This window comes from Chaetodon auriga, chromosome 3 (genome assembly GCF_051107435.1).
Source record: "Chaetodon auriga isolate fChaAug3 chromosome 3, fChaAug3.hap1, whole genome shotgun sequence".
Taxonomy (NCBI): Eukaryota; Metazoa; Chordata; class Actinopteri; order Chaetodontiformes; family Chaetodontidae; genus Chaetodon; species Chaetodon auriga.
The window spans coordinates 26,734,276-26,761,831 of record NC_135076.1 but is presented as its reverse complement, the minus strand read 5'-3'; the positions used below and the strand labels follow the sequence as shown (position 1 = coordinate 26,761,831).

Sequence of the window (27,556 nt, the reverse complement as noted above, 5' to 3'; positions counted from 1 at the left end):
ATGTCCCAGAATCAGTCAGCACAGACAACTGACTCCTTCAGCCAAGATGTATTTAACCAACTGTTTGATATGCTGGACCAGTAAGTGAATACTACAAAAAAAAAGGAAAAAAATCAATGTGCTTGAAATGCAACAATAAACTCAGCATGAGCCGTCCCTTGTGTTTCAGATCTGCCATTCATTCAGTCCAGCCCATTGAGCTGAACTTCACAGATGGTCCAACAGATGGGTCTGCAGGAAACACCATTCAGATCAGTATGGACTGCATAACCATGCATGAACCGGATGAGACGCTTACTGTAAGTACGTAGGTTTGCTGTTCAAGGAAAATGCTTTGTATAGTTTGTCACTTGCACTCCCTGCTGCCTCAGACCCCGCATGAGCACATATAAAAAAATAAATGTATTCAAAATTTCATGACGTACTTGTGATTATATGACCCCATTGAGTTCTGCATGTAATATGCTAATCAACCAGTAATCATTACTATTTACCTAAAACTATAATTTTTTAATGAAACTGAGTGGTGTATGTTTTTTATGGAATAATAAAGTTTAAGCAGTGACCTTTATGGCGCTGGCATTATTAATTTCCAGCTCATTTTGTGCTGAGTCAGTAACCTCACATGAGCAGTGTAGATGTCAGTTTTATGCCCTGTGAGACCAAGTAATATACTCTCTGAAACATTTATTCAAAAACACACAAATGATGTCTTAAAGCCATGCAGAATGCTGCTATTTCCCTCTAATTCACCAAAAACAAGGTGGTGTAACATTTAGTAGTGTGAAATTGTACATGATTTTTAAGTTTATTATTTGTGCACTTAGTTGTGGCTGATAAATACATGGGCCGTCTGAGGTTACTTTCATTCTGAGTTAAAGGGACTTCCAGTGGTAAATTCCTTAGGTTGTACAATATAAAGTATACTTTCAATTTTCGTATTGCTGGTGGAATTTCCCCTGGACTGTTGTGAGACTGTGGTGCAGAGCAGTTCAGCAGCCAGTGAGCAACGCTGCTTCATCTGTTTTTGTCTTGAGATGTTGTCTGTAAGGTGATATTATCTCATTTAGTTGTGCTTGACCTGCGTGGCCCTCAGAGGCGGTCGGTGGTAGAATGTGCATTTAGACAGTCACATGCCTGATGATGTGCTTTAGGTAGTGTTTTTTTTTTTTTTGTGATCAGAATGAGCTGAAGCATGAAGCAAGATTATGAGCTTCCTGTGATAACACAAAACAGACATTCATATTATAGAGTAGTCAAGTAAAGCGCTGTGATAAAAACCTTTTGGGATTCGATGGATGCACTGTATGAACCCTCCTGTTGGAGCTGTAGACAGGGACACATCTTTGCCTGTTCTGCTACTGAGAGATGATGTGCATGTTCCCCTCCCTGTGTAGGAATGCTGTTGTCCAGCCAGGGTGGAAAAAAAATAGCAAATAAAAATTGTGTTCAAGGAGCTGAGTAATGTTACCCTGCACATCCCCCAAGGGGGCCTGTGCTCTCTTGAACTGGTGATTAATGGCCCCACCCCCACCACCCACTTTCCTCTACACCAAAGAGGGGCGTGGTGCAGTGATTGGCACGCCAGCAACTCGGCCACCATCCGCGTGGGGCTGAGAGCCCGCTGCCGTGGCGGCTTGCCAATCACCAAGCCCCAATCAGTCAAGTGTCTGTTTTGATGGAAAGGGGTGGTGGGCAAAACCACCCTCCCCCTCCTCCACCCGTGTGGAGGTGTGCCTCTTTCATGAGTCATTAGAATGCAGCTCACTGTTTAGTGCCCTGGGGGACTTATTTGTATTGTGTAGGGTTTATGTTTAATCTGAAATTCCTTTTTCTTCTGGATTTTTTTTCTGTAGCTGCGGGGCAACAATTTAACGCAGCACCTGCCTCTCTTGCAGAGGTCCCAGCTCTCATCTATCAGTACGTGTCTTCTCTATGCAAAGGTGGGGGGAGGAGAGGAGCAAGCAGAGGGTAGAATAACATGATGGAATGTAGCAGAAATAGTGGCAGGAGAAACGCTATATCCTACCCCAAACAGCTGATTTTACACCCAGATAAAGCTCTGATCAGCTGTGCGTGGAAGACGCAGTGCTGAGCTGAGGCACAGAGGTCCTTTTCAGACACAGGATAAGAGTTTGAACTAGTTTACAGCAGAGTAGCTCAATCGACACTCAACTTCTCTGAGATCTAATTACATGTTTGTGTTTGGATTCGTACTTTTTTCACCACACCTTCGGGTTTCTCATGTGTGTGACTGCTGTTGCGTCCTAGTTCAGTGTTTAAGCAGCCGATGCGTTTTCTGTTTTCTGAGTTCCACAGAATTTATTTGATGGTAATGCCGTCATCTGAAAAGAAGCTGCCAAATGTGGCGCAATCATTTCCGTTATCATGTCAGTATCGGATGTGTCTTCTTTGTCATTGACAAAGCTGTCTTTATGAGTCATTACATCCACCTTACCTGACAAAGGTATATTAACAGTAAGTCCATCTTGCCCTTTGTCTGAATACGCAGACGCTGTTGGTAGCTGTACCTCCCAACCTACTACACTAATGTTCTATTTCTTTTTTTTTTTAAGTTGAGTAACAAGAGTAACTTCAAGCTTAACTTGGATTACTTAGTAGGGACTCTTATTGTATTAAATCCAAAGTAAGCCTCTGCATTAAACACCCAACGATAATAAGCTCTTCTTTTATTTTTTTTCATGCTCCACCAGTTTGCCTCCAGCACATTAAGAAGTGTTTTTTAAGGCGTAGCACCAAGGAACGAATGCTTGCCACGGTCCACTTGAATAACTGTTGAGTCAGTGAGTCAGTATGAAACCTTGTCTGGCTGTGGATGTGGGGATGATACCACATGAGCCCCTATTACCCTTATCACTACCACTTTTACATTTTCTGACATGGGTCCTACAGCTTAGACCAGGCTTAACTCTACCTTTATGCAGCAGTATTATATCATGCCAGCTTCAACCGAAAACTTGCAGGTCACACCCTTTGAGAGAGAGTGCAGGAATAAATCCTTCAGCAGTAATCCCATAAACACCAGTTATCCATATAGATTTTTTTTAAAATATCAGATTTTAATTCAGTACTTTCCAACATGCATGAGAGTTAAACCAGACTGAGTTTTCAGTTGGGGAAAAAAAAGTTGTAGAATAGTTTTTGTTTTTTTTTCCCCCAAAAAGGCAGGAAGGAGGAACTGTAGTGATTACGCATATTAGACCAATAACAGATTGAAAAGCAACATCTTTGTTTTAGATGACAACAGCAGCACAGAGGTCTTAGAAATGCACCGTGGTGTGACGGGCGTTTGGAAAGCGGATGTGCAAAGAGATTGAAAACACCTGTTTCTAAAGTAGTGGTGAAAAACTAACAGCAAAATAGAGCGTCTCTTTATTTACTCAGTTTTCAGAGTCGTAGAGAAAACATCTGCAGCCAGTGCTTTGCAGCAGTCTGAACAACATGTGCATGTGTTGTATGCATCTTGTGGCCTGTGTTTACCGGTCAGCTTTGCTCAGTACTTCAGTCTCCAACCTGATAGTACCAGGAAAGTACCACTGTTGAAGTTTTTGAATGCCTAGAAACCAACTAGAAGGATGTTCCTGTTGTTAAAGCGCAGAGTAACTTCCCTCCATTCCTAAGAAGTTTAGAGTGGTCATTGAGTCATTAAATGGATGATAGCAGTGTTTGTATGAAATAAAGTACTCGTTTATGGTACTGTTATCAAGTCTGCGGTTATCAGTGCATTTCCTTGGTGGATAGTGATTTTGTGTTGTTGTATTACAGCGTTTTCCTCTAAAAGTGTGGAACTGAATTCTGTTCTCAGCTACAGAGAAGTAAAAACATCTATTGGACTTTTTTGTCATGTTGGAGGTAAACTGGGCTGTTGTGGAGCACCTTGAGTTTACATTTGTCCTGATACTTATGTTTATTTAACATACACAGCTCACTGTGCTGATTGGTCACCAAAATAACCCGTCTGTGCTGCGGTCTAATTACAAACTGTCCCCTTTACAGTGTTTTTGGAAGCTTTTGAAATGAGTTTGTCCAGCAGATAAATGATTTTAACGAAAAACAGCTCAAGCTTAAATGTCTTTTAAACTGGAGCATTTCAGGATTTGGTGGCAGTCAATTGTGAGGGTTTTAGGAATTGCCACCCAAGTGATGCTCTCTCTCTCTTGCGTCTGTCATTGTGGATGGGAGCTTGCACTGTTTTCAGGTCAGGTGTCTGTGCCTTCGTGGCCACTGCAGCCTGACACTTGATACTAAACTAATCTAGCTGATTTAAGGAACAGGCACTTTAAAGGGGAAAAACTTTAGTAAAGCCTCTTTTGTCTGAGCCCCTGGATCTGCAGATCTTTAGCTGCTGCCTGGTCTCACTCTTCCTCCTTTCTCACCACCTGAGGTAATGTAGTTAACAGAGAAGTGACTGCACTCTGAGTTTATGATGGGCAGACAGTGTGCTGCCCGTGAACTGCTTTTTAAGCTTGTAAATTATAATCTGTAGTCTGCAGAGAACGTTTTGTGCCACAAACATGCAACATGTTAGAAGTATTTACATTACAGGATAGTTATCAGAGTTTAAGATATGAGTTGATTTACAAGCTCTCGGCCTGAATCTCAGCTGCAGGCTTTCTGTTTTTCTGTCCTCAGAAATTGGTGCTTGTCCACATGTCCTGCACAAAAGGGAGAAATTCCAGCCAAATATTACCTGTGTGTTTATTCCACTTAGAAACAATTGATAGGCAGCTTGCATAAAGAATGCTATCATCAAGGCATCTAGATTCATAGTACATTTTTTACTGGAAAGTAGGCTATTCTTGCTTATACATTGTTTTCCCAATGAAATTAGTCTGTCAATAGACTGAGTGCATGTAAAAGGAGCACACAGAGGCAGTTGTGCTCTTGTAGCTTCCTAACTGGTCCACAGCATCTGGTGCAGCCAGCAGAGCACAGTGGGACCACAGTGCAACTGAATGGAAAACAGACTCTCAGATATCAGAGTTATTATCACCAGACGTTATGACTGGAGAGATTTGGATATGTCTGATTCAAACAGATTTTCTCGGTAAAAAACGATAATGGAAACTCTGCTGCATCATAAAGTCAGTATTCTGAGTTTGCCCCGTCCTGCTTGAACGCAGCTGCTGTTCTGTATTTTAGTACAGCCTCACCCTAACACTGAGCGCTCTAACTTCTTTTCAGATGCCAATGTTGTTTTAAAATAATTAGAAGTTTGTTTAGCTAAACTAATTATCACGCTCAGAAGCTTTGGCTGGGTCTTCACTGACGCCTGGCTCCCTCGGGAGGCCATTGAATTGGGCCCTTTAAAGTGTTGATTTGCCTTTGTGACAGGCTGACCTGTAGGCCCATTGCCCCGGGGGGCTGAGCAGGGTGTGGCTGGTGATTGGAGACGCTGACTTCAGGTCATAGTTGTGTTAAAGTTTTCAGACAGCTTTCAAATCATTCTGACCACAGGGCAAGTGTTTTGGCCCCGTGGCTCTGTAGTAATAGAAGTGATTTGCACCCCACTGAGCAGTCTCCCATTTGTCATCACTATCCACTCACGTGCACATGTGCAGTATGACTCCACTCCACATTTCTCTGACAGTAGATGATTGAAATTCTGACAACTTTGAAAGGATGAAAGTACAAACCTACACATGTGATTTTTTTGCTTGTTCAGCAAATATCTCTGTGGCTCTAGGAGACTTAATAGCTCCGGCCATTTAAAGTTTTTGTGTCTGCTGTAAGCTACAACAGAATAAAATTAATTTGTCAGATTTTCCATAGAAACTCCACTGGGGCCGTTTTATTGGAACGGTCACATTTCTAGAGAGCTAGCTGGTCAGTGTTAGCGCCATTACAGTACCTGAGCCACATGCATGTTTCCAAAACAGATCTACATCAGTCATCTCTGATAGATACAAGCAATCTACAGGAGTCACATTGTGTTTCTGGGGTCTCTGCATTGGAATAGCTAAGGGGATGCAGCTGGGAGCAATTCTTATGCTAACTAGGTGTAGGTGTACTCTCCCAACCTCAGACGGCACTTCTCACTCTGAGGCTTTCTGGCCTGATGGAGTTTTCTCTTTATTTGTGTATTTGTTAGTCTTTCCTATTATCATTCACATTTATTTGTTCATTAGGATTTTTTTCTTACATCTTTTCCCATGTGGATGAACTCAGAAGTGCATTGAAAGGCTTACTTTAAATGACTTCTTACTGTACGGGCAGAAATGATAGAAGAGGAGTGTAGTTAAGATAAAAACATTCCTGAGTGAAAAGTATTTAATTTTTTTTTTAATTTTTTTTTTTTTTTTGGTATTTTTAGCTGCTTATTCTGGATTGTCTTATTTTGTACTTTTAGGAAAGGTAAGGAAAATTTAAAAAATAAAAAATAAAATGCAAGCATATGATGAAAGCGTCTCTACTTTTTGTTGAGGCTGATATTAAACGCTGCTCCCAAGACTAAATAGTAATTCGCTCCTTAACTAACTGCTTTGAGGAGGCCTGCAGAGCCTCAAAGGAAGGATAAGGAGACGGCGCTTCTTCTGGAGATGGGTGTGGACTCAGGTATTGGACAGGTTGTCCTTAGACCCCTCCCCTCTCTTCCCGGTATATATGACCTTCCCATAGATTCCTATAGAAGCTTCTGCTCGTCCACTTTGCATCTGCAGTCCACATCACTCCTTTAGAGTGAGGAAAAGAGATTAGTGGAATCCTGGAGCCAGTGGAGCAAACAGCAGCAGCTCTGCTCAATCTCAGCGCCAACATGTTGTACCTGGAGACGGGGACCACCACATCTTACACTGAGGTAAGACATCGGAGGAACTGGTGATGGGCCGTCTTCCATCGCGCCCATTCCTTCGGTTGGTCCCCCAGAGCTCCACGGACTTAATGAAATATCACATAAGAGTAAAAGGCCTTGTATTTCGGGACTTGTGTCAGTCCTCCAAATTATCCAAAATCTTGGATTCATCATTTGTTAACGGATTCTTTTCAGTGTAACACAGACGTTTAATGCTGATTAAGTAAATAAAAATGTAAATGGCCTGTTCAAATCATGTAACGAACACTGAGAAAGACTTAACGCGGGCATTTCTTTTTTGCATTTGACAGTATGTGTGTGTTGGCGTGCACATCTGTGTGCATGTGGCAGAGAGTGGGGGAATGTAAACAGCCAGAGAATCTCTTTGAATGCTGCGTGTCCTTCATGTGAAATGGCTGCTACCTGGCTGGCCGTTGATTTAGTCAGTGGATGTGATTTACTTTGACTGATTGTTTTACGTGTTAGAAAATGTGACTTCCAAAAGGATTTGGAGGGTTTGGATTTTCTGTTCCTTTCATGGAAAAGCTCAGGAAAATATAAAGAATGAGAAAGTAAATAAAAAACACCATAACAGAGTTTATTTTAATGATTAGAAACGATTTTGGTTTTATTTTGTTCTGTATTTGATTAGAAATTTAGAGGATTTGTGTAGGATGAGGAGGAAGCGAGCGTCTTCTCCAAGATTCCTGATGTCGACCGTGAACGTTCCTTTATTCTTTCACAGACAGAACAAACCAAAAATGGCAAAAAAAAGTTTTTAATGCATCAATCTGCATTAAGTTTCATAGTTTGAAAAAAAAAAGTGAGTTTCTTTTCCCATTTGTCCCTTTGAAAGTGGAGGCCTCATCATTAATGCATCTGCCTTTGCAGAGCTTGATGTAAACGCTGAAATCATGTGTTAAAGTAAATTAAATATGAAAAGAAGTTAAAACTGAAGTTACTTTCAGCTTCTTTTTTTAAATCAGACAACATGGCTTTCTGATCAGGGGAATTGTGTGATGTTGCATCAGTTCAGTTGAACCATAATGGCTCAGTGGGAAGCAGAAAAATGGCCCTGCCAGACTTTCAGTATGTCACAATAGAATTGTTTGTTAAAAAACAAAAATGAAACTGTCGTTTGTCGGTAAGTTTAATCTAAATGAAATACATGCTTTACTTTCAGATTTGGTAGTTTCTGTTCTGTTCTCTTATTTTACTCTGTCATTCCCTGCTTTTGCGAACTTCTGTGTTGTCCTTCTCTCGTCGTGTTTTTAACAACCAAATCCTGCATCCAAACCAAAGGCAGAGCAAGTGAGCGGTGACTGACTCTCAGATTGCAGGTTGCAGATAGCAGGTGTGTCAGGTCACTGTCTTTTAAGTTGTTGAGCAGGGGGTCTTTAAGTGGTGTCCAGCTCAATCCCTGCAGTGTGTGAGGTATCGGGTTCCCCCGTCCCCAGTCTCCTGGGAGCCGCTGCAGCCATTATAATGTGGCTGGCCAGGCGTTGCTGTTTAGTCCAGGATCGTAATTGCTTTAATGGTGTGTTGACGTAGATACAATCACCTGCTCTGCCCACCCCAGCAGGTATAAGGTGTAGATAGACCCCCACCCAGCCCCACCTCAACCCCCAACCCTGTTGAGCCTTTAATGCCTCCATCCCCTGTGGTCACTCATCACAGTCCCCTAGAAGCTCTTACATGCTGGCCCAAGGTGCATGGACCAGGTCACCAGAGAGCCTGGAATGGGAGCTATTCCCCCCTCGGGCCAGGTCTGCTCCGGTTCCTGTCATCTGTTGGTCGCACAAGCCCTGGCTTCATCAGCACTTACACTTTGTGACCATCTAACGGTCACAGAAACAGGGGAATTTCTCTATGTATGTCATAAATTATGAATCTGTAGTTTATGGTACAGTGTGGCGTTCGTGGTGTTCATGGAGGGACTGTTATATTTGGAGTAGGACAGAATCGTGTATGTTTACTTCAATATTAATTTATTTGAACTATTTGTATTTTTTACAACTGCAGAACACTTGACTAAGATAGTGATAGCTGGAGAAATATATATATAATTTAATTTTTACATTCTTCTTTATTTTTTCCTCTTTTGTTGTCCTCGTTCTTTGCTGGGTGTCTATTCCTGTGTAAGTAAATTGAATGCAATGAAAAACCCAAGTCAGATTCCTTATACTTGATCAGTTAAGCCAATTCTGAGTCTACTATTAGACGTTATTCTTGCACAGTTTTAACAGAAATCACTAAATCTTTGCACCTTGTGACACTCAAAGTAAGATATTAATCAGAAAGCAGTCATAACCTCTGAACTGACAGAGACCTCGCAGACATTCATGTTCCAACAGGATCTCACTGCTGCAGAAACCACCATGATTATAATGATATATGAGCATAATCATCTTTGTTAAACCTACTAAGATATCTTCATTTGCCCATTGGTCTGGCAGTAACTACAACACAAACAGTAATATGAATGTGTCAGTATGACATACCAAATGTCACCGTGTTGGCATTGGCTATAACTTCTGCATTAGTGCCGACATGTATTTCAAAAGTCTTTAATTATGTGTTCTGGATAATTCAGATTCCTACATTGTAATCAACAGGCCATTACTCTGAAGGTCAACAGTCTAATTTTCCTGTTGGCCTGTAATGCTTACCCCAGCATTTATCTCACACAAAGAAATGAGCTTGAAGGCCTGAAACAGACAGCAGAGCCTTTCAAAAAACTTTATTAGAGGCTGTTTGGGATGTCAAGCCTGCTGATTTACCGTGTTCCTGCTTAGCAGCCTGACATCCCAAAGGCCTAAACACAGCGTCGGCTATAAACAGAAGGAATTTTTAAGAGCAGCTAAAGTAGTTATTAAATGGTTGCTGTATTATAGTGGAATAAGATCTGATGAAAGGAAGGCCTGAAACTCCCTCGCAGAGCCTTTCTTAAACGCTGATATCCCACTTCCAGTCAATTAAACATTAAAACATGGTGAGTTTAGGTGAGGCTCTACTGCTGGGCCTCACTATCTGGTCAATTATGGCTTTATCTTCATCTTTGATCCTGATATTCATTTAGAGCACGAGGAGCATTATCCAGCACCCTGTATTTAATGTTAAGTATTCTATGTCAGGCATTCTGCTTTTATCTGCATTTGGTCTCTGGCCAACATCAACCTTTTCTTCGGAATAATAATTTGACATTGATAATTGGTGCCTGTCACATCCGCCTCTGCAGCCGTCAGCATCAGGTACCGGGGAGGCTGTGTCATCTCTGAACGGATGAGCGCCTCAGTGCCACTGCCGTGAATTGCACCACAGTTCAAAAGAAACCCCTCTGATGTCGTGATCGCTGACTCTGCATATACGGGAAAACACCATCTAAACAGGAAGTTGTGTCACCCTGTTAGTCCACATGCAAAGCAGGGAATGGTCCCTTCTTTCCTTCACGGAGGTTAAAGCAAATGAATAGAAGTTCATGAATAACTGTTATTTTTAGTCACACCAGTTTGAACCTTGCCCATTTTTCCTCCCTGAGATCAGATGCACAGGGCTGCTCTTCAGCCAAATGACTTAAACCTCTACAATACATGTGTGTAATTAGCCCATTGTAAGGGAGTGTGTGTTTGGGGAAGCCTCACTCTGCTGAAGGCTGGAGGGTCTGCACCAGAGTGGAGTGTCCTTTCTTTCCCTCTGTGTGTGTGTGTGTGTGTGTGTGTGTGTGTGTGTGTGTGTGTGTGTGTGTGTGTGTGTGTGTGTGTGTGTGTGTTCCATTCACAAAACACTTGTCTCCTAACACCTGCATGCCCAGCGTGATTGTTCTCAGGACAAGCTCTTATAAGCCCTGGTGTCATTGTTTCCGGGGGGTTAAGCAGCCTTGCGCCGCACACGGTGACCCTCATCCAAACTGCGAGCTACCCTGTGGCGCTGTTGCACAAGTACACTGAGGTTGACTCAGATGACCTCTCTCAGGTGTGTCTGTCTGACTGTGTGAGTCTGTCTGCGCCAGTGTGTGTGTGTGTGTGTGTGTTCGTGTGTGTGTTCGTGTGTGTGTGTGTGTGTGTGTGTGTGTGTGTGTGTGTGTGTGTGTGTGTGTGGATGGATCTGTGTGTAATAAAGAAGCAACATTGCTTCATATGTCACCACCGTGCTTAATAGTTATATAGCTCACCTAGTCTGTGTTTTGTTGGTCATCTGGCACACCACTAACACCTGGCAGTGCAATGGGTGTGAGCCGGACAGCTGTGGTCAGCCGTGCTTGAAATAAACAAGAGGCCCTGGAGAGATTAATGGCTGTCTAAAGAGCGAGAGCCATGGCACCTCGTCCAGGAATGTGCCATTTATAAATGGAAAGGAATGGGGTGAATGGCAAGCGGAGCAAGCAAGAAGGGGCTGGCTCAGACCCAGGTGTATTCTCCATCCAGTTTAAAGGCAGATATTTTAATTCCATTCCTCCCGTCTGAATACTTGTGGCTGCTGAAAAGGGATCAGAAGACGAGGTAGTCGAGTTTGTAGCCCGACGCTGATCCTGAAGCTCGACTGATAATTTGAGTGATTGAATTATAAAATGAGATTTTCTGTGTGCCACTTCTGAGGCCACTGATCTCAGGAGCGTTAACACATTGGTTCAGGAAGGAGCCCGACCATAAACACAACACAAGGAAAGATGGTTTATGTTACTGCTAAACCATGGACCCTTTTTTTTGGGGGGGGGGGAGACAAGATCTCCACTTCCTGCTTCCTTCAAGTGTCTTCACCACCTCCAGTCCTCATTTGACATGGAGTATTCTGTGATTAGTTTCAGGTTTTCCTGTTAGAAATTCATTTTAAACACACTTCCAGGACTCATGGCAGCAATTTTTAACTGAAAACCTAGAACATACTTCTTTTTTTAAAGTTCGGTCATCAATTTATCTGAATGTATGTTCAGCAAGATTTTATCATGTTTTCATATCAAACAGGCCTCAGAAAACCCTTGCTATTCACTCTCTCACAAAGCAGTGTGTCTGTTTGCATGTTTAAGGTTCTGCTTCCTGTCTGTCACTTTGAAGCACGCTGGGATTCTTCCATAATGACTGAAAACATTCCTCTGTCCTTGCTCCCCTCTCCCCCATCCCCTTTATTTTGTCTCCAGTCGCAGTACACAAACCTGGGGCTCCTGAACAGCATGGATCAGAACATTCAGAACGACGGCTCGACCTCCACCAGCCCCTACAACAACGACCACGCACAGAACAACGTGACAGCCCCCTCACCCTACGCTCAGCCCAGCTCAACTTTCGACGCCCTTTCTCCCTCACCGGCCATCCCATCCAACACAGATTATGCAGGGCCCCACACCTTTGATGTGTCTTTCCAGCAGTCTAGTACAGCAAAGTCTGCCACCTGGACGGTAAGACACTTATTCATCTGAGTAGACTCCTTGAAGTGTGATTGTCGCTCATAGTCGAGCAGTATTTTCTAAAAAATCTTGCATTGCGTCACACACAGAGAGCCAAAGTCCCGTCTCTGCTCCTAGCTAACCTTTGTAACACTATCATCTTTAATCCAGTGGGTTTTTTGACGGAGGGTTTTTCTCGCCGGTCTTCCTGAAAAACTGAAATCTGTTCCAGGGGTTTTCTGCACATACTTCTGATATGAAAGGGTATCTTTTGCTGCACTGGACAGTAAAGAGTTAACACGTTTTAAAGAGATAAATCAACATGTACACACACGAGAGAATTATCAGTCTTCTCATCTCACTCTTAGTAAAGAAGTGTACATGTCAAACTATTAATTTAACCAAGATTCAAAAAAGGAAGCACAAGTCTTATCCAGTGGCACACTGTCATGCTCCTGTAAGACGACTCAGAGCCAGGTAAGTTGGTAATCACAGTGCACAGACCTCATATTTTCTGTCTTTGGTGACTGACTGTTTCATACTGGGTGACAAACCTTTAAGGAAAGATTATTCTTTGGCATGTCTGCTTTATTGGATAGTGGTAGCTGGACAGAGACAGGCAGGAAGGGCAGGGGAGAAAGACAGGGTGACCTACAGCAGGAGACCCAAGTCAAACCTTTGGCATATGTCTGAAATGTGAGTTTTTCATGTAGATTCATAGAGTTTTATATGTGTCATATATATGGACCCACAGAGACACATTTATGCACCAGCTGTCATCGTAACAGGTCATCGTGTGAGGCAGTGATTTGTCAGAGCAGAGGTTAGTGACGCTTCTAGCCATGAACTCCTTATCTGACGATCTGCGCTCCAGGCAGATTTAGGTGCACATTATTTGAAAGTCCTGTGTTGCACAACCACATCTGGCAAGGAAGAATTTCACATGAGATGTATAGCTTCATGACTAATCCTCAGGCATTTTCTCGTCAAGGCTGAGACATTACGCTTCAGTTGATGGAAAGCTGAAGAGGATGATCTCACAGCGAGGCTGTCACTATTAGAGACTGTCACATGAACCTTACTTCGCTCCCGGTGATCATGTTCTCGCCACATCCAAGCTCAGCTTTATTCACAACTTAGGCAAAGTTCACTGGCACTTTGTTGATGACAGAGGTAAACAGGCTCAACAGTTGGTCCAGGTGTGGTGAAGTCCTGTGCAGCTAGATGTCACCATGTGATGCTCCGTAAACCTACACAACCAGCTCCTCCTGCTCTGTCATTATGCATGACAGGGCTGAGGGACAGCTGTTGCATCAGAGCCCCACCTGCTCAGTTGTTTATGTGTCTGCTGTGTGTCAACACTGTCACAGCCACACAAGTTCAGCGTATGAATGCACCCTAGCGGACATCGTCGGTGACAGAGGTGTCACCCTCAGACAGAGGTTTTGTCCTGGTGTTTTTGGAGGGTCCCTGGCTGATAAGCAGGATGTCACACTTACATGGCGTCCTTCTTTGGCTGTGTGCGACATGTTTACGATTTACATAATGGACCCTCATTGCAAAAAAATATTTGGAGACATTTCCAATGGCAATGGTAGTTGAAAAGGTCTATCATTAGTGTACGTTAAATAACAATAACAGTCGTCCCAATCAGATTTGTCCAAAGGGACTGTTGTAAAACCTGCTGAGCTTAATGCGGTGAATTTAATGCACTGTGCCTTCCAAGTAAACAGGCTGAACTCAGGGAGTGCTCGGCGCTCTCGCCTGATTCCTTGGCCACGCCGAGTGTGGGACTGTGACATTTACCCAATTCCCACACTGGCTGCCTCACTCATCCCTCTCATTTTCACAGTCCAAAAACAAAAGTGTTTGTCTGCTGTGCAACTGTGAGGAGGTTAAGAGTGTGGTTTGTGAGCGGCACGCCCCGCAGCCTGAGCCGCACTGGTTTAGGACACATCCCCACCAGAGACACATGTAGTGCAACCGACTGTGTGTCCCACAGTCATAACACATGATGCAACACTGGTTTGATTGGTCTGACTTAAGGTGGAAATGGGACTGTTACTTATTATAACTGCAATGAGTAGAGTGCTGATCTCTCCCTGACGCCTGGGCTACATTTACTGCTTTATGTAATAATTACCTAAAAAAAAAAGAAAGCGCAGGAGGTTTTACATACTTAATGTTTCTCTGTGTAAAATCTAGTGAAGTAATCAAACAGAATCAGTCTTCAGGACTGCTGAATATATCTCTAAAGATGAGAAACAACGAGAGCTGAAAAAGACAGCAATAAAATAAAAATAAGAATGAAAAAAATCTGCTAACTGTGATGAAGGAAGCGGTCCTTTCCAGACCTGCGTCCAGCATTCATGACTTTGTTAACTCATCCAGATGTTGCTGATTATCCCTGCGCGATGATGGAGTTCATTCAGATCTGATCTGATCTGTTAATGCTGAGCTACAGACACACCTCAGACCCTTTGTTTACTGTTTTCTATCTCTCCAGTGTACAAACGTTCATATAACGACACTGAAAGAACATTAATACAGTCTGCGAGTTGTTTTCCCATTTAATGACCAGGTTAAACGTCATTCACTAAAGATGCCTTACGTAGCTGCAAAAAGCAGTCGCTTAATCCAACCGAAGGGTATTTATCACAGTTCAGCCTCCTGAACGTTGTTTTGTTGTGCTGATCTTCCATCGCGGCTCACAGACAGGGTCATTGTGCCTCGTGGTCTACAGCAGCAGTCAACCGAATTCTAAAGAATTGTGATTATAGCGTTGGTTCCCATCCCGAAGGAGGCTCCATCACCTGATCTCAGGAGATCTTTCACAAAGCTCACATAATCTCAGCCCAATAGCTCAACTGCTGGACTGACGGACTGATGGCAGAGAGCCACTAAAGATGTCACCACCGCAGCTTTGCTCTCTGCACAGATCTGCTAATGCCCCCTTTTTGAAGGCCTGCGGGATCTTCCACGGGACTTAGTGGACTGTGTACTGTGCTTTTTGATGACTGTTCTTATGGAGACACACCTAATCCCTAACCCACACCTTAACCTCTTCCTGTCTAGGATGACTGTGACACACACACATGCAGAGGTGCAACACGTCAACATTTCCCAGAACTGCTCCCACACAGTTTCCTTGTTGGCACTCCTGCAGTCTCCATGGTGCTCCCTTTTTATCATTTAGGCAGACAAAAAAACTCTTGGCCAGGTGAAAACACGAGTTAAAGTTATTTCACCTCCTTTGCTTTCCCAAATTAATGTAGTGTCGCAAACGAGGCAGCCATTGTTGGCGACTGATGCCACTATTGTGAGGCCGAAGATTGGTTGTGTTTGCCATGCGTATTACCTGCCACCACATATAGTCGTCAAAGAAGAAGAATGTCATGGTTTGGGCTATCACTGGGACGCTTTAGAGCTGGGGGGATTACAGTAATGGATTGAGGGCCTGTAGATAATACTTGTGTAAATACTGTGTGCCTCTTTCCTGAACCCTGTGCTCTTGGAGTGGGCTCTGTCTTTTGAGAGAGTTAAGCTTGATGGTTGCATCTCACATTGCGCCGGAGGAGGAGGAGGAGGAGGAGGAGGAGGAGAGCTCTTGAATGCTCAAAGAGAAGAGTGTTCTAGCGAAAGGCAGCAAGACACAGCTTGCCCCTGGAACATCTGCGGGCCCGTCCCACGCCTCACGAGATGGGGCTGAGACTTGTTTGTGTCAAGAAGCTTGTCACGACTCGCCCGTCACAGAGAGACAAGCCCTAAAAGCTACAGATGGGAAAAGGTGGAGGGGAAATTTTAAAAAGGCAGAGTTGAAAAGGTTTTTTATGATATGGGCTATGGGATTTCTCCATAATCGGTGTGGAAAAGCCCATTCTCTTACAGTTTAGATTACAAGACTTTTTTTTTTTTTTTTACCCCTAACAACCCTGAGCAGATTCCTGCAGCAGTGAGTTCCCTCAACAGAAAACAGGATCATGCTGTCGTTGTATAAATACAAAGAAAGATATTAGTCTGTCATCAGGAGACGACGATCAGAACCAACCAAATCCTCGCTGAGATTCTGGGATCTCTCAACACAAAAACCACCGTTGTGTGATGACTGAACTTTAGAGCAACACAAACACGGTTGCAGCTTTAATACTTCCTTGAAGGCAGACGCAGGTTTTAAAAATTATTTGAGCGATTTAAAAAGAAAAAGAGCAGATGGAAAAATGTTCTTCCTTCATACGTCCCCACCTTTTATCGTCAGTTTCAAATGCAGTGACCTCAGTTGTAGCTGTAGTCGTTTGCTGGTGAAGACAAGGGTTCGATCCGCTAATCCCGGGAGTGACAGACGCGTATTGGACTCTGTCAGCGCTGGCTCCATAAACATGACGCCACACGTCAGTGTACAGGTTTGCCTCGGGACAGATGTCATCGCTGAGATTGTGTGGTGCTGATGACTCCAACAAAGCACTCTTCTTCTTTCTAAGAACGAAGTGTAAAGGAAGGTCGTTCTCCTGTAAATCTTTACATTTTACCCCACGTTCATTTTTTTTTTCCAAGACACAGGTGTTTTACTTCTGTTTCAGGGAAAAGAGGAGAGTGGAAAAAAAACTGCATTATTGAATTAAACGGGTTTGGGAGAAGCTTTAGGCATGACATGACATGTCAGGTATGAAGAAGACAAGACCAGAGGCGCCAAACAGTGCTTGTTTAAGGCCTGATGTTTGTCAGGACTTGACTTCTGCATGCGCCCGCAGCGCCTGTCAGGGAGAAAAGAACGCTACAGCTGTGGGCCTGCCTCAACCTGCGCTCAACGGGAAGTGTGTGTTTGTGTGTTCAAGTGCTGCATGTGTTGGAAAGTAATTGCACACATGCAGCACTGTACAAGCATCAGGACAAATTGTATGTTGCATGCAGTCAGATCATCAGAAGAACATTTTTTCATTATTACACCAGCTTATGAGCTGCGGCGGAGTCGACGAGCGTCGTTTGATTTGTCCGGCGGCGGCGTACAGCTGCAGTCAGGGTCGGTTGTGTTTGTGCACACAGCCACTGCGGGTCGTTCATTATTTCCCTCCGTCTCACGGCCACATGGGCCAGTTGAAAGCAAACGTTTCACCTGTGGTTCTAGCAAACAGTTAGAAAAGTTTTCTTTCAAATGATTGTGATTAAGCGGCTCTGCTTTGTGCGCTCTGTGTTCCTTGGCTGCGCAATGCACACTGTGACCAATGAAAGGCTCATAATTACATGTTAACACCTGAGCACCGCACCCTGTGTGAGCCACTGAATCCCATCAGTCAACCGGCTGTCCTCCGCCCTCAACAGTGTTAGCTTTAGCCGGGCGCTGCTTTCAGCCATCAGCAGCAGCTCCAGCTCTCACTGCTGAGCAAACAGCACCAGCAGCACATAGTTGTGTGCTTAAAGTTTGTAGCTTCAGGGCAGGGATGGTTCGTGTGTGTGTGTGTGTGTGTGTGTGTGTGTGAGAGAGACGGTAGGATATGATCTAAACAAACTTTGGTTTTCTGCGTCTTACGTCTTTGATTAGATCTTAGTGGTCGGAGTTGTGCTGTTTTCGCCTTCAGCTACACAAACCAGCTCCCTGCAATTATTCCAAACAGTCCGCTCTGACCCCTCACGCAGCACATCTCTCTCTTTCTCTTTGCCTCTTAATCCGCCGCTCTCTCTTTCTCTTTTGCTCTTTCCCTGGTCTCTCTGCTTGGCTTCTCCACCTCATTTAGCTGAGTGACGGAGGCGTGCAGGGAGTATCGGGTTAGTGGTGAGGGGACAACTTCAGCCATTCATCTTCTTTTTTTTGGAAAGCTGCTTTGATTTGAAGGAAGTCCGCTCAGTCGTTGTGTTGACGTACACGTCCCAGAGCCTGAATTGTGCTCATCTGTCACCATATCATGCTAACTCGATGCATTCATGCAAATCAGACACTTGACACTGATTTTATTTTTATAACCTCGCTGCCTTCTTTAAGACTTTCCAGCAGTGAGTATTAGCAGCAGTCTGTAGTGCTGTGTCAGTTCATCCTGTGCATGTACAGTTTATAATGAGGTCACTTGAGGAAAGGAGCATAGCTGAGAATTTGGGTTATTATTAACTCGCCTTTATTAGTGGATCCCATCTCTGTTGAAACGCACAGCAGTGATGTGTTAGAGCGCGACTATGGGAACGAGAGGTACTGTTTTGGGTTCGCCCTGATGAAAGGAAAGGTTGTGCCTGGGGAGCAGAGCAGAAAATGTCCGTGCCAAGCTTGTGTAATATTTAAAGTCAGCACAGATGGGTACTGGGATGAGCTCCCTTTCTTTGGAACCGCACTTAATAGAGGTGGAATTTAATGTTGCGTTGTTCTCCAACGCAGCCCCAAGCGGTTTTCACAGTGCTCACTTTTCTTCACTCAGAAATGAACCTGACAGGGAATTTTTCCCCTCCACCCTCCACCCAGCGTCTCCTGCACATCGAGGATTTAGAGCTGTGCTTACACAGCAGTGATTTGAATGGTTTGTTTACACAGTTGGGTTATGCCCATTAGTAACAATTCAGCCTTTCTGATGGCTTACTGGCTATCAATTCTAACAGTGCCAGGGATCAAGGTACATTCATTTTTCATGACTCCTGGCTCACAAAACTTGAATGTTAGCCAGTTTGCGTGAGCTGCCATCACATTTTGGCACCAGTCAGAGATGAATCTTCTTTAGCTCCTAAAAACTGAGTCATTTTCATCCAACCCCACGAGGAAAACTGCACTCCACCTTGAGTAACGTTGGCTCGCCAGCCGCTTCAGAAGCCTCGTTCTCTATGATGAGCGGCCATCAGATACTTTAGCAGAAGACTCCTCCCTGAAGATGAAAGCCAGGCCCAGTTTAATTGCTGCTGGAGGGGTCCATTTTATGGCGCTCCTCGGAAGTCCCAGAGGCTCTCTGTAAGACATCTTTAAGGTTGCCCAACACACACCCGTGACACCAGAACTTGTGTGTGTGTTTATTTAAGTAGGTCATAATCACAGTCTTGTCTTTAACCCTTTTTGCTTCGGGGGAAACCAGAAGTGCAGAGTCCAGTCAACAGGTGTTCCTCAGCTCGATCTGTGCTTTTAAGATTTAGGCAAAAAACACATTTTGCTTATGAACTTTTCCCTGAAAATGGTTGTTTCTTCATTCATTTCTCTGCAGTTTCATGTAATCTGTTTCCTCGTCTCTCTTCCAGTACTCAACAGACCTGAAGAAGTTATACTGCCAGATTGCCAAGACGTGTCCCATCCAGATCAAAGTCCTGACCACCCCGCCGCAGGGGGCCGTCGTCAGAGCCATGCCTGTTTACAAGAAAGCCGAACACGTGACCGAAGTGGTGAAGCGCTGCCCGAACCACGAGCTCAGCCGCGAGTTCAATGACGGTCAGTTCTTTGAGTCAGTGGAAAAACAAACCCGGCAATGAGCCTTTTCTGTCGACAATTAATGACGAGACTTGTGCCGCCTCCAGGTCAGATCGCTCCTCCGAGCCACCTGATCCGCGTGGAGGGAAACAACCACGCCCAGTACGTGGAGGACACCATCACTGGAAGACAGAGCGTATTAGTTCCCTATGAACCTCCTCAGGTGAGCTGTCCGTCATCGAGTCCTAGCCCTCACATCCTCAACTGTTGCTTCAGCTTAATACAGGCGCCCACATGGCCTCTGTAGGTCATGACGGCGTACGATATTTCATTAAAAGCCAGGTTGCATTAGCTGCTCTCATTTCATTCTTTAGTTCAGGTGTCTCTTCAAAGTGTTGACTCTTTCAAAGGGCGTCGTTTGACAGCTTTGACAGTTACAGGAAGGTCCCTGATGCAGTGCCAGCAAAAGAATCATTGAATTAATTAGCAAACACACCTGAATCGGGTTGATGAATCTGTCTCACACTCCCCAGTAGATGATGTTTAAGGTCTAAATGTTGACTTGAATCGATTGTGCAGTTGTACCTGACTTTAATAGACCGTCCACTCTCAAAGCAAAGTGAGATATGTTTAACCAGGTTACTAACAGAGTGCAGACGTGTGTCCTCGTATCCACAAACATTCTTCCTCTTCTCTGAAGTGTAACTCAAGTTAACCCTGAAATAGATTAAGAAAAGCTGTGTTCCTCAGTGTGTAGAGGCGAGTTTCTCGCTGTGCTAAATGTTCCAAAAACCCTCGTCAGGCTGCATCTGACGTCACTTCCAAAGCTAAAATAAAGCAGCGTCGTTTCATAAATATTTAAGTGGATCAGTAGATGTTAACAGTGACCGGCTGTTTTTGAGCGCAGGTTTAACCTGTGAGGCTGTGCGTGGAAATTCATTCTCCAGTTTCCTGTTTGTGTTTACTGAGTGAAATCGCTCACCGCCCGTGTCGCTCTGTTTTCTCAGGTGGGCACAGAATTTACCACAATTTTGTACAACTTCATGTGCAACTCGAGCTGCGTGGGTGGAATGAACAGACGCCCGATCCTCATCATCGTGACCCTGGAAACCAGAGAGTAAGAGCCCCCGCCCCCCTCAGTGACTTCCTGTCTTCCTGCGGTTCAGCGGTGGCGTGTTTCTGACCCGCTGTGTCCCTGTCTTCTCCCAGTGGTCAGGTACTAGGCCGCCGGTGCTTCGAGGCCAGGATCTGCGCCTGCCCGGGCCGCGACCGGAAGGCGGACGAGGACAGCATCCGGAAGCAGCACGTAACGGACGCCACAAAGAGCAGTGAGGGTACGAAGCGCCGTAAGTAGGGCTGGGGCCGGTGGTGGGCTGACAGGCTTTGGTCTGACCTGACGTGCTGCCAGTGTCGAGGACCCTGAACCGCTGCGCTCGCTAACACCCGGCGCTCAGAATGCCGCTACGCTCTCACTCTTTCCCTCGCTTGTTTCCCCCTCCTGCTCTGCCTTAGGCTAACTGTTAGCACGATGACCACGATGCTCAAGCTTTTCTCTCCTCTCTGCAGCCTTCCGCCAAGTCTCCCATGGCATCCAGATGTCCACCATCAAGAAGAGAAGATCCACGGACGAGGAGGTTTTTTGTTTGCCTGTAAGTGCCTCTTTGCTGTTCCAGGGATTTGCTTTAAAACGTTGTTCTGAGTCTGAGCTGCTCACTGACCACCGTCCCCTTTTCTTTCTGTCTCTTATAGATCAAAGGCCGTGAAATTTATGAGATTTTGGTAAAAATCAAAGAGTCTCTGGAACTCATGCAGTTTCTGCCGCAGCACACTATAGAGTCGTACAGGCAGCAGCAGCAGAATCTCCTTCAGAAGCAGTGAGTACCTGTTCGCTCTCATACTGAAGTAATCAAGTCATTTCTCAGGCTCGTTCTGAAAGGCAGTCCTGCATCACGTGCACAGGTTCACCCTCACATTCAAGCGCACCCGTTTCCTTGTGCTGTTTTTTAGCTTCGCGCCCTCCAGCTCGTCCTCACAGCCGCTCGTTTGCTTGCTCAGAGCCTTTTTTTTTTTTTTTTTTGGATGAAATTGCTTTTGTTTTGAACTCTGCACTGATTTAACCGACTTGTTGCTGCAGCAGCAGATTGCACTGATAAAGGCTCCGCATGAGATTTCTTGATTCATCGCTGCCACTAAAGCATCGCAGCTATCAAGTAAAAGTTGATCGTAATTGCTGTAAAAGGGCTGTTATCCAGCGTTTCCCAGCAGCTGAGAGTTTACCTGGAACTGGCTCCGTGCTTGGAGGGTGAACCTTGCATCAAGCAGAGCTGTTGTTTTTTTTCCTCCTCTGCTCTCTCATGGGACACGAGCCAAAGCTGATGAATCGTGACAAATGTACCTGGCTGTGCTTTGTTAAGGAGAAGCTTCCAAAGATTGGTGGTAACGCCTTTGGGTGCTTTGCCAGGTTTTTGCACAACAGCACCCAACAAAATCCGTGCCTTAGCCTCATCTATTCGCCTGAGCATAATTAAAACTGTCTCAGACGCACATGTTCACACACACTTTTCCTCGTCCACGCCCATTTCACTATAAGCTATGGAAAAGAGGAGATGGGTGTAAATGATAGTTTGACAGCCCTATGATGATAATTATTGCTTATGTTATAGTTTCCCATTAAGAGACTGGCAGACAGCCTCACAGTGAGATAGTGCTTGCATTTGCTGGTTTTTACTTTATTCCTGTTTGTTGTCGGCTTTCTGTCGCTGTCAGGCGTTCAAAGCCGTGATGCATTTCAGGTTTTAGAGGGTTTTCTGAACATTTTAGATCCTAAATTCCTACTTTTCTTTTAGTCTGAATGTTAGAAAGACGTATTTCTCTCCTCTGTTTGCTTTCTGTGCATGTTTTTTCTTAACTCTCCTCTGTAATTCACAACTCGTCCGATGTTTCCGTCACAGCCTTTGAAATAAAAGGTTCTGTCAGCAGCAAATGTTTCAGGCCTTTTTCTTTCCTCACACCTTCGACACACGGCGCCGTCATCTGTGTTGGTAGAGTGCCATCTTCTGGACGCTGTGGTTAGTGCCGCACGTCCATGTGGTTTGACGCTGTTTGCCTCTCAAACTTTGTGCAGTTCTCTCTGGTTTTGAACTTTTCTGGGGTCACTCTTCTCCTCTTCCTCCTGTCTGCGAGCCCTTATTTCTGCTCTCTCTCTTCTTTCTGGTTCCTCCCTGCAGTCTGATAAAAACCCGTCTTGGTAGCCACCTCGTGGAACCTGCAGGAGAGCAGAGGCGGCGCTGCAGCTCCTCCTGAGACTCTGCCCCACATTCCTCCTCCTCCTCCAAGTCACACGGACCTCCTCTCTGTCTCCTTTTTATCAACTTTGATTTTCTCCTCCCTTTCTGCCTTTTCCTGGGATTCTGCACTGAGGACTTTTGAACATGTGTTGCTGCTGCGCCGTCGTGGACTATCTCCTCAGAGACAGTGTCAGTGTGTCACACAGGCTGCAGTCCGACACGCCGGACTTTGTTTGTCCACTCTTGACGTGGAACTCATAGATTATGATGTGTAGACTGAATTGCATGCTTTTATTTTTTATCCATAAAAGAACATTTTACAGAGTTTCCTGTCGTGATGAATCCTCCGTTTCATTTCGATTCTGTTTGTGAACGTTCAGCCTGGCCGAAGTTGGACAGGAACCAAGCGTAAATGTCTGTTTTTCTATCGTACTTGACCTGCAGAGCTCATTGCCTTTGCATCATCATGAGAGCTGGACTCACACTGTCTATGTCGTGGGGTTTTTTGGGGGGAGAGACTTTATTATTGCGATGTTTTTGCGAATGCTGGTCATGTTTTGTAAAGTCACTGCAGGACAGTTAGCGTGTTTGTTTGAGCTGCAGATGTTCACTCTGGGATGTTCGGAGCACATTTGAACTGTGACCACTCTGTTTGAAACAGATTGCTCTCTTTGTGGCTGCTGCACTTTTATCTGTCACAACATAATAAACGGCTTTTCCCGCTTGAACTCCGTCCTTTTCTTTTCCTGCTCTGCTCTTCCATTATTGAAACATGTGGTCAGTATGAGGAGACCCTCCCCGCGTGCCCCAGAATTAAAGTTAATCGCTGTAATAATCCGGCCTGCTGTTATCAGTCATGTTTGCTTGCAGCGGTTATCATTGTTTCCACTGAAGGACAGTACTGACCAGTCGTGTGTCATTAACTCTGCTGACGGTAACGGCCTGTAACCTCCTCTCTCCCGCCGCAGGACTTCAGTGCCGTCTCAGCCCTCGTACGGTTCCTGCTCCCCAACTCACGGGAAAGTCAACAAGCTGCCGTCTGTCAGCCAGCTCATGAACCCCCAGCAGCGTAACACACTCACCCCATCCAGCATGTCTGGAGGCCTGACTGACAGTAAGTGTGCCCCTCTGCTTCTCTTCCTGTCTGTCTCAGGTCGTGCCCCCCCATCCCCACCCGTCCCTCCTGGGCTCATTGTAGACTTAGACAGCATGTCAGGGCAGGCAGGAGGGGACCTGAACGCCTCTCTGCCCCCCTCCCCGCAAAGCTTCCTCCTCTAAAAGAATGTGATCCCTGTGAGACTCCCCCGCAGGACCTGTTAGGATGCATCATGTATCATGTTGAGAGTAACCTCTGCATGCCCCCCACCCCCCATACCCCACCCCCTCATGTGTTTCAGCTGACGTTACGTAATCTCTAAATCCCAGAGCAGTAAGATAAAGCTCACAGTAGCTCCTTTTGTCTCTGCAGTGTCTCCTATGATGGGCACTCACATCCCCATGAACGCTGACATGAGTTCACTGAGCCCCACACACGCACTGCAGCCACAGCTACCCCTGGTGCCTTCCTCCCACTGTACCCCCCCTCCTCCATACCCAATGGACAGCAGCATCTCCAGGTACCTCACCGATCCACCGAGGGACACATGTTTTCTCCCAGAGTTCACTCTGTCACCTGTCAAAATGACTCCACACAGCACTTTTTAAAAACACTGATACAATAGAAAATGTGATCGAACGTGTTCCCTTCGTCTCCATGTGAGAAATTAGCATGAGGTTAGCTCCAGATGTTGGATGAATAAAGCTCTTAACACAACCTCCTCGGCAGGCGCTGGACCAAACAGGAGACACTGAGACAAAACACGTCCATCAGGTCTTCATCAGGCACAAAACAGCACAGTGTAGACACAGACTGTGTGTGAAGGGACGGTAATCTGCAGCCATCAGCTGCAGCTCAGACATCCTCAGAAAACAAAGTAATGATCCATAATCAATCATTGGAAATAAAAAATAAAGGAAGAGAAAAGAGGAAATAGGAAAGGAAGGAAATAAAGATACATGAAAAACTGAAATTTTGCTTTTGTCACCTGTTGTATTTACGTGTGTGTGTGTATAATGTGTGTTAGTGTTTTGTGCCTGATGAAGATATGAGCAATGAAAATGTTGCACAGTAAATAAAAAACACGACGAGAGCATAAAACTGGGGGCAAATTCAGCTTTTCACCTTCAGGTTTCTACTGAAAAGTTACAGGACGTCGTGAAGCTGTTAAAGGTCCAGTGTGCACAGAGTTTTTAGCAGAACTGGAATAAAATCTTCAGTTAGAGAATCACCCAGAGCACAAACCAAACACTGACTCCACAGTAAACCGGCATCTCTCAGCAGCGAGCAGAGGGGAGGGGGTGGGGGGCAGATGGTTGCAGTCTGCAGCGTCACCACTAGATGTCACTGGAGCCCTCACACTGGACTGAATATGAATTAAATTGTACTAAAAAGAAAGTGTTTTACATTTGCCTCAAATAAAATCTAAATTCTGCCTCGTAAACACTTTGAAAACCTGCAGACCTTCAGCGCTGAAACACGTTTTCTTTATCGTCATGAACACCAACACACCCTCATCCCATAATAGTTTTAAAATAAGTAAATTCATCTTAACATTCCCAAAGGATGAAACCAGATTACAGCAGATCTGAAAGAGTCTCGAGCAGAATGTGTTGGTGTGTGCGGACACTTAAGATAAGATAAGACTTTATTAAATGAGGGTGTCCAGGCAGCAGCAGTAGTATCAGGAATATAGAAGGAGACACAGAAGGGAATAAAATATAAATATAAATTTAAAAAATTAACTGTATATACATACATCCTATATAAAAAAGGGGGGGCATTAAAAAAACAGTGTTGCTAATGGGAAGAAGTTGAAAATTGCACGATGTGACAGAGTGTGAAGGACGCTGTGTGAGCACTGACCCCTGGACGTCCGTCTCAAGCCCCTCCTGTGTTCCCTCCACAGCTTCCTCTTACGGCTGGGCTGCGCAGGCTGCTTGGACTACTTCACAGCACAAGGCCTAACCAACATCTACCAGATTGAGAACTATAACATGGAGGTGAGCCCTTGCCTATCCAACACGAGTCATTTGATGGGTTAGAGAGAAGAGTGGCTCGGCCTGCGCATACTAACGCTCCCCTGTGTAATGACCATTAGGACCTGTCCAGGCTGAAGATCCCCGCCGAGTTCCAGCACATCATCTGGAAGGGCATCATGGAGCACCGACAGGCCATGGATTTTTCCCCACCCCCCCACATAGTGCGCACCACCAGCGGGGCGTCCACCGTCAGCGTGGGCTCCTCAGAGGCCCGCGGCGAGCGCGTCATCGACGCCGTACGCTTCACCCTGCGCCAGACCATCTCCTTCCCGCCGCGCGACGAGTGGTCTGACTTCTCCTTCGACCTGGATTCTCGCCGCAACAAACAGCAGCGCATCAAAGAGGAGGGCGAGTGAGACGAGCGCCGCCCCCCCCCCCCCGCGATGTTCCCGTTTGTCATTTCACGCCTGCTGATGGAACATTTCACTGATAACATGGTGTTAGTGCCAATACTACTGCGAGCAAAATACATATTCAAATAGAACTGCACTTATTTTCATTGTTTTGTGGTGTTTGCCGAGCTGAGGCTCACGGCGTCGAGCAAAGGTGGATTTTATGTTCATATTTCTTGAGAGCACTTAAGAAATGCTGAGGATATCAAGATGGCTTTGAGCTTTAAGTGTTCATGATTCATTCCCATGTTTAAGCCATGACCGGAGACCATTTTCATTAGAGGGCTTAGTAGGGCTTCTGTTTGTGCTATGGGCCATAGCAACAGTGTATTTCAATTTGTAATGGATTTATACGTTTTCACCATTTTGGTTGTGCAAGCTAGTCGAGTACACTGGTTCTCATGGTGCAGAAGTCAGCGTTGATTGTATACATTTCAAACATTTCCTGTCAGAAGTATTATGTTAATTGATGGGCAATTTCTGCTGAACTTTCTATATTTTTCATTATTTTTTTTTTTATGGCGAGTTTGTGTGAGGTTGTGAAGTACGTGTGTTTCAGTGACGGACGGTCGTTCATTTGATGTAGCCACATATAGGCCTAATGCTCCTGACCCAGTGTTCAGAATACTATGACTGATGTCCTTTTGTCTGTGGCTCTTGTTGATTTTACCGCTGTGTAAAAGTGGTTGATTGCCTTTTAAGAGCAGGCTTCTGCTCTTGCTGGATGCTTAGCACGAGTGTTTTTTTTATTCATGAACCATGTTTTGGTAGAGGTTTATTTCATTTCATAACTGGCCAGAGCTTATCATGTAAATGTATATAAATTTGTATAGTTTTTTTTTTTGTTGTTGTTGTTTCTTTTGAAAGGCTCCCTAGATAAAATGCATGTTTTCATGGTGGAACTAAGTATACTGATGTGAATATTGACTGGTAGCTTCTCCAGTAAGAACACTGTTTGTATTGACGAGCGCATCCAGTATGTGTGTACCTACAGTCGCCCGCAGCCCACACTCACTCACTATATTGTTAGAAAGCAGAAACATCTGCATTTTCATATTTTTGTACAATGTGTTGTAAATATGTTGCAATATAACGAGGGTATTTTGATATAGATCTGAAATAAATATCCATTCTTGCTGTATTGCATGTTAATACTCCTTTGTGTCCAATTATTTGAGCTGC

At 44.8% G+C, this 27,556-nt stretch overlaps 1 protein-coding gene across 8 annotated transcripts; it reads left to right on the top strand.

Moving 5' to 3' along the window:
- tp63 (tumor protein p63) lies at positions 1-27,450 on the top strand. 8 transcript variants are annotated; one of them, XM_076726618.1, is made up of 13 exons: positions 1-80; positions 170-299; positions 11,946-12,203; positions 19,392-19,578; positions 19,665-19,780; positions 20,565-20,674; positions 20,767-20,903; positions 21,124-21,206; positions 21,307-21,431; positions 23,813-23,958; positions 24,295-24,460; positions 25,850-25,943; positions 26,042-27,450. In XM_076726618.1, the coding sequence occupies exons 1-13, from the start codon at positions 1-3 to the stop codon at positions 26,336-26,338; spliced, it is 1,929 nt and encodes a 642-aa protein (XP_076582733.1). In that variant the 3' UTR covers positions 26,339-27,450. The 8 variants fall into 8 exon arrangements, with proteins under 8 accessions (XP_076582733.1, XP_076582734.1, XP_076582728.1 ...); XM_076726619.1 differs by having other exon boundaries at positions 20,767-20,891; positions 24,313-24,460; positions 26,042-27,448; XM_076726613.1 differs by lacking the exons at positions 1-80; positions 170-299 and adding an exon at positions 6,668-6,817 and having other exon boundaries at positions 26,042-27,448.
- Positions 27,451-27,556: the final 106 nt, after the last annotated feature.

What these genes read in the sequence shown, in the direction of transcription:
- tp63 (XM_076726618.1), top strand. Translation starts at nt 1, where the DNA reads ATGTCCCAGAATCAGTCAGCACAGACAACTGACTCCTTCAGCCAAGAT. An exon ending in AACCGGATGAGACGCTTACT is followed by an intron (nt 300 to 11,945) that starts GTAAGTACGTAG and finishes TTTTGTCTCCAG; the next exon opens with TCGCAGTACACAAACCTGGG. An exon ending in CAGCCGCGAGTTCAATGACG is followed by an intron (nt 19,579 to 19,664) that starts GTCAGTTCTTTG and finishes TGCCGCCTCCAG; the next exon opens with GTCAGATCGCTCCTCCGAGC.